Source organism: Centruroides sculpturatus, unplaced genomic scaffold (genome assembly GCF_000671375.1).
Source record: "Centruroides sculpturatus isolate CEXI.00-Female unplaced genomic scaffold, Cexi_2.0 scaffold115, whole genome shotgun sequence".
Classification (NCBI taxonomy): Eukaryota; Metazoa; Arthropoda; class Arachnida; order Scorpiones; family Buthidae; genus Centruroides; species Centruroides sculpturatus.
Window position 1 is genome coordinate 687,232 of NW_019384545.1, and position 16,915 is coordinate 704,146.

General features: G+C 30.1%; 1 protein-coding gene across 2 annotated transcripts in view; it reads left to right on the top strand.

The window, feature by feature from the left end:
- Positions 1–16,915, top strand: part of LOC111623475 (probable ubiquitin carboxyl-terminal hydrolase FAF-X) — a 274,716-nt gene that overhangs the window by 160,870 nt on the left and 96,931 nt on the right. For both annotated transcript variants that reach the window (XM_023366062.1, XM_023366060.1), the window contains 3 exons: positions 6,940–7,247; positions 12,335–12,463; positions 15,556–15,667. In XM_023366062.1, coding sequence (XP_023221830.1) covers positions 6,940–7,247; positions 12,335–12,463; positions 15,556–15,667 — 549 coding nt within the window. The remainder of the gene's footprint in view (positions 1–6,939; positions 7,248–12,334; positions 12,464–15,555; positions 15,668–16,915) is intronic.

A 16,915-nucleotide genomic window follows, 5' to 3' on the forward strand; every position in this document is an offset into this window, starting at 1 on the left:
TGTTGAAACAAAAAAAGTTATGCATTCCATCACGTACATAAACAGTATCGTAATTCGCCAAGTGCAAATCAGCAAATTCATAAAATTTTTGTTTATTTTGAACAATCCGGATAATCGAAAATCCAGATAATGGAGGTCCGGATAATCGAGGTTCTACTGTACAATTTAATTTTTAAATAATCAAAAATTTAAATTAGGGAAGTTTGTCCAAAATGGGGGGGAAAGCTAAAAACACAAATAACATAACCTACAAAAAAAGAAAAGACCATATATAAAGATTTTGATTAAACTTGGTGGACTGTTTAGTCCACCAAGTTTGGTCAAAATCTCCCTATACACAGTGTTCTTACACCCTCAAAAGTTAGGAAAAAAATCAGGGATTTTCATTAGTGTTTGGAAAAGGTCATGGAAAGTGAGTGAGTTTGCCAAAAATTGTCAAAAAGTCAGGAAGTTGGTCTCTGGCTCCCCTGTTTAATTTTTTTGCTAACAGTATGCTTGCATAAGGGTAGCCATCTGCAGACAGCAAGAAGTAATGTGGTGCAATACAACTTATGAAAAGGGGGCAGAATTTACAAACTACAAAAAATGATAAATAAAAACATTTAAATTGAAATTATTTATCATTTTTTATTTTAATAATTTTGATTGCATAACAAAACAGTTTTTGATTTTTTTTCTGCCAGTTTATTAATATTTTATAAAGTTCAGGAAATTTATTAAGGGATAAATATAATAAATATATACTTTTGTACGTGGATTATACAGTATTTGTTAATTAATAATAAATAATGGTTTTTTTCAAAGCCATGTAGATTTATGGTTGTGGATTAAAAACAGAATAAACTACTATAATAAAACATTTCATTTTTAGTTTTAATAATTTGGCAATTATGAAAAATTTATAACTGTTAATTAGAAAACGAATAAAAAAGTTGTAAAAGAAATAGTATACGTGCATAGTAAGTCAAATGCTGTCTTATTTTGTCAATATACTATAAGGGACATGAGGGTCAGGGAATTTGTACAAAGTTGGTCAGGGGTAGTCAGAGTCGTGGAATTTAAAACAAAAATTTGAGTAAGAATGCTGTATACAACCAAGTGACAACTGCATATAAATGCAAATAAGATGACAGCTCCATTAGTAATTCTTTTGAATAATTCTTTAACAGGGCTTAAAGTGACTCACTTTTTTAGCTTTTTTTCATAGCTCCTCTCTTTTTTAGTTTTTTCTGAGGCAAATTTGCTTTTTTAGCATTTTTCACTTTCCATGTGGAATTTATTTTTGTAATTGCATTAAGGAGCAAAATAGCAACCAGCACACTTACATACTGCAATCCTCCAACATTCAAGCTGCAAGAAACATATAAATAAATGCAATGAAACCTTTGGTCCCAAACAGTTAAGACTGACGACTTCCCCTCAGATTCTCAATGTCAAAGTGTTAGTGCTGAAAGTGTTGCTAGTGTGAGCAATGTTGTAGACTTGGGTGTCAGTTCAGAACACCAATCATTGCAACAAGTGCTTCAACTTTGTAGTACAAAAGATGGTGCTTACATTGCAGAGCTTATATGGACTATGAAAATGACAGCCAGCAATTATTCATTTGCATCATGTCATGATATAAAGGAGACAATCAATGCAAAGTGTGCAGACAATCTTCCAAACAAATTCTCATTGTCACATCAAAAAATGAGATACTTAATCGCTGAAACTTTGGCCCCATATTTCTTTGATCAAATGGTAGATGATGCACAATGGTCATATTATAGCATTTCTTATGATGAGACATGCAATGTAGAAGACAGAAAATAACTGCAAATACTGATTAGATACTGGTTGGAGGAACAACAGGAAGTTGTCTGCAGGCATCTCCAGACCTCATTTATTGGGCATGCAGATGCCAAAACAATTAAATCAAAAATAATACTGGCAATTGAAGATGCATATCTACCTTTTGATAAATTACTGATGATTAGATGCAATGGACCAAACATAAACAAAAAAGTTTTGCGTCTCATGAATGAGGAAATTCTGACAACTCGCAAAAAAGGCCTCATCAACATAGGGACTTGCAGCATTCATACAATCCACAATGCCTTTTTGAAAGTCCTGAAAGAGTTGGGCAGAGATGGTGGTGATCTCATCACAGCAACACACAGCTTTTTTGATTGGTGGCCCTCTAGGTGCGATAAATACACAGAAATTCAAGAGAAACATAATTTGCCATGCCACAAATTTATGAAGTATTCATCAACTAGATGATTGACATTTGGTCCTGCAGCACTGATTGAATAATGGAAAGGACTCATATTATACTTCCTAAAGCACATTCCTCAAGAATTCCAGCTTAATGAATAGTGTTTCATATAAGATAATCTCAAAGTCATTGAAGTGTTCTACCATCAAAAGCTGAACTCTATTTGGGAATATCTAGTGCTGAACTATTCACAAAGTTTATTTGGCATTTTCAATACAATGATTCTTTAATACATAAACTTTATAGTGAATTGCTTACCCTGGTGTGAAGAAAATTCAGTGCATGACTTAAACAAAAGAAAATCATCTTTAATTACAAATTTTTTTAACAAGAAATCAGAAAATGTACCTTGAAATAAATAGCATTTGAAATTTGATATGTTATATGGAGGCAAATTCTGGTAGTTATGTTACTCTTCCATTTCCTTTGCTGTATAATGGTAGGAACTCCATATGGAGCACATGAAAACTTAATGCAGACCCGTTCTGGCTTAATGTAGTCTTACTGGTCACTTTTCTGGAGTATAAACTCAGCCTAACTATTTTCATATTTAATTTTTTCACTCCAATTAAAAATCAATGTAATATCATATGCAATGTTGTTGATACAAAATGTGTGTTTGTGTTTTTTTTTTTATAATGCCTCTTTTAGTTCACTTTAACACTATTAGCTTTTTTTCAGTGTGAACTGTGTTTTTTCACTGCCATGACTGCTTTAAGCCCTGTTTAGTCAAAACTTTACTATCAAAACAAATTGACAATTAATTTATAATGAGATAATAAATGAAAGACATATAAGTTATTTAAAAATAATTGTCAAATTTGTAAAGATGGTTCCTGCTTTTAGGAACCATCTTTACAAATTTGACAATTATTTTTTATAATTCAGTAAAAAAAATACAGTAGTCTCGAAAACTCGGCCTAATGTGGACCAAAGGGTGGCCAAGTTTGTGAAAATGCCGGATTATTGGGAATGGGGTTAAAAAAATAAGTATGAGCGTTTCCTCAGAAAATACTGTACTGTACTTGTATGTATTGTTTACTTGAGAATACAACAGAGAATAAACTGCCCAAATACCCTTAAACAAAGGAAAAGTAGTCCTTTATGAAGGCATAGAGCCTTTACTACATGAAAATGAAAATTAATGAATACACTGTGTACAGTAATTTATATGATAAGACAGACCTCAGAAAAATACTTTGAGGCATAAAGCTGTCTACAATGAAAATTAATTAGCTAAGGATTTTTTTGCCCTGCCAGGGTGTGGCTGAGTTATCCGGACTGCTGAGTTATTGAGTGCCGAGTTTTCGAGACTCTACTGTAATAACATTGCATTTGGCATACAAAAGAAAAAATATTTGCATAAATAGTCCACCAACTTTGGACAGATTTTCACATATAAATATGTCAGAATCTGAATATTCATTAGAAAGTTATGATCACTAAAACTTAAGAAATTTACAAGTTTCAACATTCAGGCATCATTTTACCAACCAGGAACATCTGGCTCTGAAAGATAGATGTTTCTGTGATATAACTTTATCACAATTTTCTCCATCCTAAGGGGAAGAAAAATAAATATTTGATTGGAAAGCATAGGGATCAGAACCTTTCTTTGTTGGTTGGGAGTACAATATAAAGAGGATAAAACTCTGATAATGAATGAAAAAAAGTTTGGGTGATCAAAGAGGAGAGGACAAAGAAAGGATTCAGTAGCTGGAGGTTGGATCAAAAATTTTTGGTGATTGAAAAATCATTGTATTTCTTCAATATTAGAATAATAAATATTGAATCAGGTGTGAGAGAATATTTGTGTACACATATCAGATACTTGCATATACCTATGTTAGGTGTTATCATATGATTATAATCTGGACTTAATTGGTCTGTTCATGTGTAATCTACATTATTATAATTGTAACATTTTTCTAGATTCTAATAAATTATGTACAGTAATACCCCAAACTTACGCGATAGGTGGGACCGAGCGATAACCATTTAAGTCGGGGTATAATTTCACAATTTGTGTAAAATCCAAGTCGGATGTATGTAAATTAATAAATGTTCTCGTTAATCTTATCTTGTCTTTTGATTCATTCATGGTTACAAGAAATCACCACATAGTCTCTCAATGCTCCGTAGATATAACAAACACAGAAATAAATAACACAAAATAAATTGTAGCTATGTGTCGATTCCACGCTACACGTCCGAACATGTAAGCTGAACAATGGTGTGGGGGGAGTGAGTAATCAAGAGTTGCGTGGCACTCAAACAAAAGACAAATCGGCGAGATTTGAAAATCGCGTAACTCCAGGTTCGCGTAAGTCGAGATATTACTGTACTACTAACATGCATGAGAATGTTGTCACTCTCTCCCCAGATTCACATGACATTGACTTTTATTCTGTGTGGATTCAGGATGATGTGTTTAATAATAAAATAATCTTAAAGTAAAACAAGAAAATACTATAAATTAAAATAATGTGGAACAATTTAATAAGAATAAACATTAGAAAATAGACATATGGCATTTATATTAATTGAGCATTTGGATGTCATAATGTTCTATGAGGTATTAAAGATTGAACTTTGACACTTCATTGCACATAAAATATTTTACTTTTGAGATTTTAGATTTTTGTGTTATATACAATGTGGCCTTTTGATTATACCACTTTGTTTTTCTGTAATGAGTGTGCTTCTACTTAAACATTTTATGTTGGTGAGTGAGGTCAGTATAACTTTATAATAAGAGAGGTTGCGGCCAACGTTTTCATCGTGAAAATATGTACGTCGGACATTCAACGCTGCCTTCCTGTAAGCCTAGAAGTTTGACAATGACGTTTGGAACATCGAGTATGATTCCACTGACATTCCAAATGCCATTGTCAAACTTCTAGGCTTACAGGAAGGCGGCACTGAATGTCCAACGTACATGTTTTCACAATGAACATTTTGGCTACAAGCTCTCTAATATTAGATATAAAATTAAGTCGTTTTATTCATCTGTTACTTTCGTAAATAAGTTTTCATAGGATAATGTATATAAAAATTTTTTAAAAAATGGTTGATTATAACTACATTCATTTTATTTGAGTATTAATAGGAAAACATTTGTTTTTTTAACTTTATTATATAATAAAAATTAATCATTAATTACAAGTACAGATATTCATTGATAATTATCTTATATCAATGACCAAGATAATCAAGTATCAGTTTACATAAATAAAAACAAAAGTGTTAGATTACAAGATAAACATTTATTATTTATATAATCTGAGAAACTAGTTGTACCCACCAAATTATTTGCTGTAAAAATTATTGTTTAATTACAAATAAATAGGAAAAATAAAAAGCAAGTAAATTTTATGCAAATAAATGTATAAGACTTTATGAAATTTCTTGGTATACATTTATTGTGTAAATACCTTCACAGTTCATTTCTGCATGCAAATTAAGTCAATGACATTTTTAATTGAATGTGGTTTTTTGTCTACCTGTAAGCTTTCTTCTTCACTTAGGTGCCATTTTATTCAAAAAAAAGAATTTAGTCGTCCTGACCAAAATTTAATTCACAATAGTGAGGTTGTGGCTGAAGTTTTCATCTCCAAAACATTAACATTGAACATCAAGCACCGCTGTCTTGTAAGTGACATTCATGTTTTAGATATGAAAACTTTGGCTGCAACTTTGCTATTAATTTCCTGTTAATAAAATATAATTTAAAAATAATAGAAAAATCAATGAAAGAATATCAATTTAAAGTTATTTTTCAAAAGCATTTTTATACTAGATGAGGTAAGCTCAATACCAGAATGATGAAGAATCACCACTTATAACAAGAGCAAAATTGGGCATATTTTTGCTTCTAATTATTTTAAATGAAATTAAACTGTAAAATGGAAGGCAACATGTGAAAGTTGACACATGGATCTTATCTCATTTAGCTGTTTTGTTTTTGCATTTTTAAATGTTTTTTATACTATATTATATATAATTTTATTTTTTACTTTTTTTTCAAATTTTAATACTTCGATCCATGTATCAACTACATGTCTCCTTCCAGCCCTTTGATCTGACATAGATTCTTCCAGTTTCTCATGTTATTTTAGCACAGATAGTAAACATTGTGTTTTATAGTAGTTTGCATTATATTTTATGAAAGACTTTTAATTTTTTGCTTTTATCCTTATAAATCAACAATGAAAAAGACTTCACTGGCAAAATATCAAAGAAACTAAAGAAAGTGATGTCTCTCAAAGACAAAAAATTAAAATGCTAGTTCATTTTCAAGTGCCATGTATTGCCTGTCAAAAATATGAAAACCACATTTCCTATTGAAATTGTATTTTGTATAATGGATATATATTCCTGTATATTTAATTATTATAATTAAATATACTAGAACCACAGTAAGGAGTCTAGAAAAGCTGAATGTGGCTTGTGGACCACAGTTTGACTACTGTGGGTATATATTATTTTAATTAAACTAATTTTTTTTGTATTATTATTATTATTATTATTAAAAGAGATACTTTTTTTAAAAATTATAAATTAAATACTTCAATATAAAAACTTGAAATATAGTATATAATTATATAGAGAGAGATAAATATTTTAAAATTTAACTAGTAAAATTGTGATTTGTTACAATTACATGTATTTATTTTTTTTAGGTGGTTTTATGTAGTAGTGAAGATATAGCTAATAGTGCAATTGAACTATTAAAAGAGACTTTCACAAATCTTGGTCCAAGTTTACAAGCTAATCAAGTGGATATCCACGAAGATTTTATTCAGTCTTGTATGGATAGATTAAAAGCATTTTATGATACCATCACAGTGTTAGAAAGAGATAAAGATAGTGTTAATCGTCTCCGCCAAGAAGCTACTAAAATGGTTAGAGTGTTAAAAGTTCTTTATGAATATATCAATAAATGTGATGGAGATTATGGAGAAGAAAGAACAATACTTCCGATGGCAAGGTTTGAATAATTTTAGTATTTATCATTTTTTATATTTTTAAAATTACAAGCAATTGTAAATTAGTTAAATAATATTGAAATACAGTGGTACCTCGGTATACGTCTGCTTTAGAATACGTCCAATTTGGAATACGTCCTGTTTGGACGAAACAAATTTTGCTCGCTATATGACATAATTCAATTATACGCACCATCAATGAACAAGTAGCACTATCGGTGTACTAGACCAGACTAGACGTTCGCGGTGCAACGGTTTATAACTTTGTTAAATTTCTTCTGATTGTAATTTGTAAGTAAAATTTGATTATTTTTATTAATCACGAATCGCAAAAAGGCAAATGAAAAGCGACAGAAAACTAAAAAAATGACTAGAATTACAATGGAACTGATAAAAGAGATTGTTGAGAAATACGAAGATGGCACGCGTGTTCGAGATTTTAACTGTTGCCTACCGTATTCCAAGAACGGCGATATGGACAATCGCGAAAAATAAAGACATTATTAAATCTGCTAACGTTGCGAAAGGAGTTAAATCAATTTCTAAACAGAGATCGAAGACATTAGATCATGTCGAGAAATTGCTTTTGCTTTTGCTTTGGATAACTGAAAAACAGTGCTGGAGACAGCATATCGAAAGCAATTATTTGCGAGAAAGCTAAAAAGATACATGCTGATCTCGTGAAAAATCAAGCAGGAACTAGCCAGGAAAGCAATGTGTTTAAAGCCAGCCATTTTTTTTTTCATGAGAACAGATTAATCATTTTTACATTACTTCTTATGGGAAAGGTTGGTTTGGTATTCGTCCAATTTGGTATAAGTCCAAACTTCGGGAACGGATTAAGGTCGTATACCGAGGTTCCACTGTATTAATATTAATGTTCAAATGTGGATATTCATGCTCAAATTCATTTTTGGAATTCATTTTGTGATTTGGAGAGCAAGATACAATGCTTTAATTCTTTCATAAGAGTGGTTAGCAAATCTGTTATTTAGATTAGTTGTATTAGTTGCATAATCTTACTCCTTAATGTCATTGCTGTAATATTGTTTTTGGTGGATGTCAAAAGTTTATTCCATGAAGTATATTGTTGTTAATATGATGGAAAGCAATTGAGCAAAGGATTTCAAAACTTTTTCAAAACCTTGAACCAAGAAACTGTAAATATGTGCTATTTTCTGAATTATCATTAAAATGCAAATTCACTTAATATCTTTTTATTTCATTTGTTTGTTGGACAGTAACATAGTATTTTTCTCTTCAAATGCCAATGTAGATTTAAAGAAACGTTTTAATAAAATTATCAACAAACAGTTTTGGTAAAAAAGTTTTTGTTTTGCTCTTATTAATGTTTAGTAGTAGTAGTAGTAGTAGTAGTAGTATGACACAACTAATTACAAGATGAATATCAAAATAGGTGCTACCTATTACATATTATGTTATAAACATTTTAATTGTCATCAGAATTTTCAAATAATTTGGTAGTTATAAAATGATACTTGAATTAATCTTTTTAAAATGACAGAAAAATACATATACATAAGCATCTTCAATGAGTTTGTGTGTTTTATTATGCATATTTTTCCATCTTGGTGATTTTATATATATATATATATATATATAGTTTGATTGAATTATAATGCAAGGAATTTTATTTTGATAAAATTAATTATAATTTAGTTTTATTAAAAAGCAACAATACACAATCTAATCCTGTTCACCATCAGGATGATATTAATTGAGGGTTTTGGGAACAATCCATCAAATCTTTCCCTTCCATCAGTTCCTGACACCAGTAATATATGCAAACTAAGACATGTTAAAATTTGTCTTGTCTTCCTAGTGGATGAAGATTTAAATGATCCTTTAACTGGAACTTAGGGCACTTTCTTTAAGTATTATGTATTGTGTTAATGTGAATAGACAATGGAGTTAGACACTACTTAGACAGTTTAGAACAGGTGTCCAACCTTTTTATTTCTCTGGGCCGCATTGGAAGAAGTTGAGTTTTGGGCTACAAATATATATAATATATACTTGTGGCCCAATATACAAGTATATTTAAGGATTAACATGTCTAGATTATAATAATAAGTATTAAAACTTTATCAAGAAAACAGGATATTTTAAAAAATTACTTCTACAGACACTTTCAGTTTTTACTTGGAAATAGATAAATTCATTTATTATAAAAGAGACAAACAAAAATTTATTTTTAAAACACAAATATTTGATATCATAAAGTACTCAGCAAATCACTATACATATACATATACTTAACACCTTATTCTTTATAAAATTCCGTATGAGAACATGCAATTGGGCGTTAAAAAAGACTACATTGGAGTAACCACTAGAAGTTTAGGGCTTAGAATCAAGGAGCATAGTTATAATATCAGAAAGGGGTCTAATGCAACAATTTTGTCCCAAATGGCACAAGCACCAGGAGCTATAGTCAAATGGAATGAGGCGACCATCATAAATCCTTTATCTTCTCCATCTTTGGCGTTGACAGCGGAAAAGTTGCAGATTTATAGGAGTAGATTACAAGAAGGCTGTCTAAATGCGAGGGACGCAGAAAGTCTTCCCTCTGCATGGAAGTTTATGGTTAAGAAGTTTAATAAGGGCTCTAACCAATCAATATAGTAGTTTTATTGAATGTCTTAGTAATTGCATTTATTAATACTTATATATTCATTTGTTGCATTTTTATATATTTTTTGTTTTTTATATTTTTATTTTTGTTTTATGTTGGTTATTTAATATTTTGTTTTAATTGTACCTTATTTAATTTTGAATTTGAATTTTGTATTCCATTGATGGAATTTTAATTCAAATGTATTCTAAACCTGAAGATGGCCTGTGAATCAGGCTGAAAACGTTTGTTTGTTTCAAATAAATTATATTTCTCGGCAAGAATAAGGTGTTAAGTATATGTACACAAATATTTGTTTTATTTGGGTCTCTAATTAATAAAAAGTGACGAAACACATTTTCAAGTGCATTTTTATTCGACTAATATATTTATAAATAATATGTAGCCCAAAAAGTAGCCAAAGTGCCAAATAATATTTTTTACGTCAAGCACATTTGGCGCAATGTAGCCAAATCTTGCAACATTGGAAGAAATACTAAATAAAGCTGGAGTTGTGAATCAAAGGATTATAGACCCAAATGTGGGGAAAGGAGAGTAAGGACAAAAGATAAAGAAGTGAGAAAGGTTGGAAAATTAAGGGTCAGTATTTGCATAACAGAAGATCTATTTAACTTTTCTCACTACTTTTTATCTTTTGTCCTTTCTCACCTTTCCCTCCTTTTCCCAAATTTGGGTCTATAATCCTTTGAGTCACAACTCCAGCTTTGTTTAGTAATCCTTCCTCATTCACAAATCTCCAAGTATTTGAAAATATTTCCTTTCCACTCAAAAATAAAATATGAATAAAGGTTTATGGCTTTGTGAAATTTCTTTTTTGAGTTTGTGCCGTTGAAATAAATAAATAATAAAAAAATTAAAACATGTGTTGGTTTTGTATTTGTGGTTACACATTTATTGGGCCGCGGGTTGGACACCCCTGGTTTAGAATATAAAACTATATTTATTATACGAGATTATCATAATGAATTATTAAATTAACAATAGGGTAAATTCAACAAACTAATTAGACAAGGATATCAATCTATAATCTCTAGTTTTACTAAGAGAGGTTACATATACAATTTATTATATTACTTGGGCATCTATATTACTTGCACCATCATTTTGGGATGAACTAAATGTCCTTCTCCCTGTCAGAGGAAGTCAAAGACTGATAATTTTTCTATCAACTTAAAATTCTTTTAAATAATAATTGACAAATATCTCAAAATCCTAGATTCTCACATTATTATACTGTTCCAAATAAATTCTTATGTTTATTGTGCAATGAAATAATTTTCTTTGGGAATCAATGCTAACATTTTTTCTCAATTAACATTAAATTCTTGTTGTGTTCAGAAACAATTTTGAATTTTAAATATCAAAATTTACTATTAATTAGGTTATATGTCCAGTCATGACCCAGATAGTCCTTGAATTACAGCAATATCTGGTGTTATTTACAGGATTAAAGTTTGGAATTTTTCAATGGGGAAGAAGCAAAGAAAAAAACAAGCAATTATTTATTGTGACACTATCACAATGCTAGGGCTGCAACTTTTTAATCGTCTTTCAATTTTAAAAAATTACATAATTTCATATCTAGAACGGAAGTACTTATATATTTAATTGGAATCTCTAGCCTCTAAGCTTTTCATATTTGGTCTTACTTTTAGTGGTTTCTTGCTCTTGTACATCATACTTCTGATAACAATTGAATCGTGTCAATCATCTTTGTATCTCAGTACTTGAGAAAATTTTGAATTGACATCATGTAACTTCCATTCTAAACCATAAGTTTGTATATAGTTAATCTGAGTCTCTGGTCCGTAAGCTTTTCATTTTCATCTTTTCGACTCCATTCTCAAGATTAATGAAGGACAGAGGGATAGGTGGATAACAGTGGAAATGTATAGGTCAGCAATTTGAAAATTGCAACCAATGATAAATAATTCATGTTTGAACATAATTTGCAACAATAATTCTATTTGTCAGTGTTTCGTCACAAAGATTCATACATTCTTGGCCTTAATATTGAAATATACACATCATAATATAAATATTTTTGACAAGTGGAATTTTATTTTAACTTATAATAAGAGTTTAATAACTCCATTTCATCTCCTAAAGTTAAATCTTGGGTCTTTAATACTTGTTTTATTATTACCTTTAACTCAATATGAGATTTTAAATCGTATTGTATAGAAAGTCAAGTAGCTTTTGGATATATTTGCTTTCAAATATCTTTAAAACATTTAAAAAAAAAAAAAACATAGCTTCATTATTTGGAAACATTTAGAAAGGAAATTGTCATAATCAGTTCATATTAAATCCAAATGAAACAGAGATTGCCTCTAAAATATATGAAGTTTAGAATTGTTACATTGTGATAGTTTTTTTTAAATTAAACATAATCAACATTTTACACTTTTTAATAATTTTTATTCTTTTTAGGGCATTTCGTGGAAAACATATGGTACTTACAATTCGCTTTCCTAATCAAGGAAGGCATGTAGATGATATTGATATTTGTGTTCATAGTAATGATACGTTAGGTTCTATTCGTCGTCAAATATTAACAAGGTATGTATAGCATATATATATATGAATTGATTTTTTAAACTGATTTAATAAAATCTTATATTTTAATGTACCTAAATTTAATATTTAAACATAAACAAGATCAGTGACTTAAGTTTAGTTGCTAATAACTGGATTTATTTGAGTTATTAATTTTTAATAAAGATTTTGAGACTAGTACATATAAATTATGATTTTAGCCTTCAGTTCTAATATAGGAGTTTAATGACACATTGATTTAAAATTAAAATTTAAAGAACAAACTGGAATATTAATATTTGGGTTTTTGTAAAAGACAAAGTTATTTTTAGAAAGTGTATAATTTGTACTCCATATCTACAAACTATGTAAATATGGATATAATATGCCATACAAATTTATTTAAAATGTTCAATTTTTAAAACCTGTTAATATGTAAGTCTTTAAAATATGTACTAGTTGTGCCCATGGAAATTATTTGCAAGTATATAAAACAAAATATTACATGCAAAGAATAAGTTGTTATTTGGAAAATTATTGTGACTGGAAACTAGGACGGAATCTTTGCATCTAGATTGCTCATAAATATAAATGAATTTTGCAGTTCTCTTTGCTTTTTATGTGAGTTTGCTTTTATGTTTTTGGATTAGACCAATGGAATAAGGCAATGCAACAGCTGCCAATCTGCCAAGGGGTACCTCCAGGGAGGACTTTTTAGGTGAACTGGCCCATTTAGATGTTAAACATTTAAATAAAACATGCAAAAGTTTATGCAGCCAGTCTGTTGACCAGGCACAAAGTCACTAGCCAGTTTTCAATGGTTTTATCTGTGTGCTTTATTTTGTTAAACATCAGAAGTTACAACAATGCCTGAGAAGCAATTATTAACAGAATTAAAGTTTAATTTTAAAATACTTATTAATTTTGTTGTTTGATTAAAAAATCATTTTATGTTGAACATCAACATACTTCCATAACAAACTGTTCAATATAGAAAGTAAAATTCTGCAAAATCATTTCAAGAACTTTGAGTTTTTTAATATTTAACTTTAACATGTTATGTTAATTTTTTTTTCCCCTTGAGAAAAGTGCCAGATTTCTAAATCATTTGCTTTGTAAAAATATGTAAGTTGTGACCCGCCAGGGAGGTCGGGAATCGTCAACTCTCCCTTTTCGGCGACAGGTCGTTAAACCTATGCACTAGCCAAGATGGCTAAATTTCGAATGCGGTCCCGAAGGGTCGGGATACTTTTTGTCAGGTCGAGTGGAGAAGGTGAGAGGGGTCGTCGACGAGGCGTAGGCGATATACGCGTAAAAGGACACCATTTAACAATGAGAACAACAATTTATTAGACTAACGAAAAAAAATAAAGGTTACAAAATCTAACATGGTGGAATGAATTTATCTCACTATTAGCTCCTAACTCGCAGAGAGAGAGTTTACAATTATTTGTTCATACCTCTAGTTTACTTCCACGTAGGTGGGAAAAATTTAGTCCTTTTTTGTCTGTGATCGATGCACACAGTTCGACGCACAAAGTTAAAGTTTCCCCAGAGACTTAATTAATCCTTCTAGACCGTAGATGTCAGACTCTCCCGAGGAGGGGGAAAGAAGTCGCTTTTATAGCTTCGGACTGGGAAAATCAGTCAGGTGATCTCCCATCGTGTGAGATAGAGTTGGTCCTGCAGGTGTGGAGGTCAAAGTTGTTCCCGGGACCAAAACAAAATGACGAATTCGGACTTTAACTATAAACTTTTTGTCTTGTAGCAGAGGAATGTCATTGTTCGAGGGTTGAATGTTTATATGAACGATGAAAGTTATAAGTTGCGATCGATATTTGATTCTTTTTTCTGACAATGTTATTTTAACGAGGAGGCGACAAATTTATTTTAAATATGTCGAAAATTTAGGGGGGGAAATGAACAATTTTGGGCTTATTCTGAGGTCAGATCTCACATTATGTTAATTCTTTTTCCCCCCTTGAGAAAAGTGCCAGACTTCTAAATCATTTGCTTTGTAAAAATATGTAAGTTGTAAAGATCTGTATTGTAGTTTATTAGATTAAAGGAGAATTGCAGACATTATTTATATATGTCATGTAACATAAATCCTGTTTGATGCACTAAAAACTCTGGTGGAAAATACTCTCTCCAAAACAGTACAAGAACTAGCACAAGTAGTGGATATAAGTCATATGACCATTCAATGGCATTTGAAACAGCTGGGAAAAGTGTTGAAGTTGGGAAAATGGGTTCCTCATGATGTATTGCTAGCACATCTTGAACATCATGTCAATATGTGCATTTCATTGTATTCTTGTTATCTCCAAGCTTCATTTTTTGATCAAATCATTACTAGAGATGAAAAATGGATACAATATAAGAATATTAAACCTCATCAGTTGCTCAGTCCTGGAGGTAAAGCAGTACCTCAGCTTGAAAGTCAGTCTTTATCCACTTAAATTAAGATGCTGCTCAGTGTTTGGTGGGAAATCAAAGATGTGATACATTTTGAGCTGCTGAGAAAGAATGAAACCATTATAGCTGAAGTTTACTGTCAACAATTGGACCATTTGATAAAGGCCCTGTGAGATAAATGTCCAGCACTGGTCAATAGGCAATGCATTTTATTCCATTAAGATAATTTCTGATTACACATGGCTCTTATCATCTCTAAAAAATAGGAGGAATTTGGCTGGGAAAAAACTGATACCTTCTCATATTTTTTGGTCCTTGCTCCTTCAGATGACATTTATTTCAGTGTTTGCAAAATTATTTTGATGGAAAGAACTTCAGTTCTCAAAAAAATCTCAAAAATGGAGTGTCTGCAGGTTTTGATTTTAAACCAGGAGAAGTTTTCCAACAGGATATCAAAAAGTTGCATGAAAGGTAGCTTGAGGTTATATCCAATAAGGGACAGTACATTTATGATTGAAAAATAAACTTTTTATGAAAAAAATTCAGTAAAATTTTCAGTTTTTTTGGATGGAATTTATATTACAATCTGATATATGTGTGTGTGTGTGTGTGATATATATATGTATGTATAATTTTTTTTATCATTTGTTGTTGTAAAATAAAACTTTTATTTAACTTTCATGTATCTTTTTTTACAGGGTGAAAGCTAATACTGCAAATATGAAGATAGATTTATTTATTGGAGGAGAAATACTAGATCCTTCTGATGATAAAAAATTAATATATCAGTTTCCAATCAGAGATAAAATGGTAAGAACACATTACACATTTGTATTTATTCTTCTTTATTATTATACAAAACCAAAATAAAATTACAAAAACTTTTTTAATATATGTAATTAATATTGAATTTTAGAATTTTCTGTATTATTTTCTGAATGATAAATCTAGAAGTTGAGGAAATGTCTTGATTTAGTGGAAGAGCAGTCTTCTGTTACATCATTATGTTAATAATTGTAAAAAAGAAAAGAAAAAAGATAAAGGGAGTGATAAAAAATACATGAAAAGAAAAAATCATAGTCATATTGAATAAAAAATATTTATTGGCATTTATGAATTATTTAATCATCAAACATATTTATAGGTATAATCATACAACACAACATTCCTACAATACTGTTTTGCTCTAACACAGTTCAAATATTTGGGAATCTCTCATACAACATGACATTCCTACATGTTTCAAGAATTGGAGACATTCCAGTACAAAACATCACAATTTTTCAGTGCAAACATGCCATTCAATATTTTTTTTGTTCAAACAAGCATGCATGTTGTCTAATATTTGCCCATGGATTTTAGAATGTTGAAATTTTCAATGTTGTTTCATGCCTTTTGCCCAGTTTTCTTCAATGACAGCTGATTTTACGATAGTGATAGTGCTCTAAACGAACCCTAAAGACTGTCAATGTGTTTTGCTTTTATAGATTAAATGAAAAGTTACGTCATGAAAAGATTAAATTTTTTAAAGATCTTTGAGGCAAATACAAACAAATGAAAATATCAGATTTTATGGAAAAAAATTAGAGAAAAATCAAGAAGTTGCTGATTAAGATTAAGGTTAACGGGAAAGCCCAGAAGATGACTATATTTTGCAAAAAAGATTATGTCCTTGTTTCAGTGTTTAGCAGTGAAGAAAGATTAATATTAATGTGCAATACTTTTGATTGTGATTGTTACTTATTGATTGCTTTAATAAACATATTTCTCTTAATTACAAAAAAGAATAGTATATTTTTTCCAATAACCACAAATAACCATTCCCAGTTCTGTATTTTATTTATAAATGCATTTTTAATAATATATGGTTAATAAGAATCTATTTTAAGCTTACAAACAAATAAATTTTAGTTTTTAATATAGTACAGAAAAAAAAATAATCTAAATTTATGAATACATGTACATACGTATGTACATACTTGTAAATGTACGTGTTTACAATTTGGCAATGTTTACAGTGCATCGCGGGCTCTATTTGTAAATGTGGTTTGCTCTAAG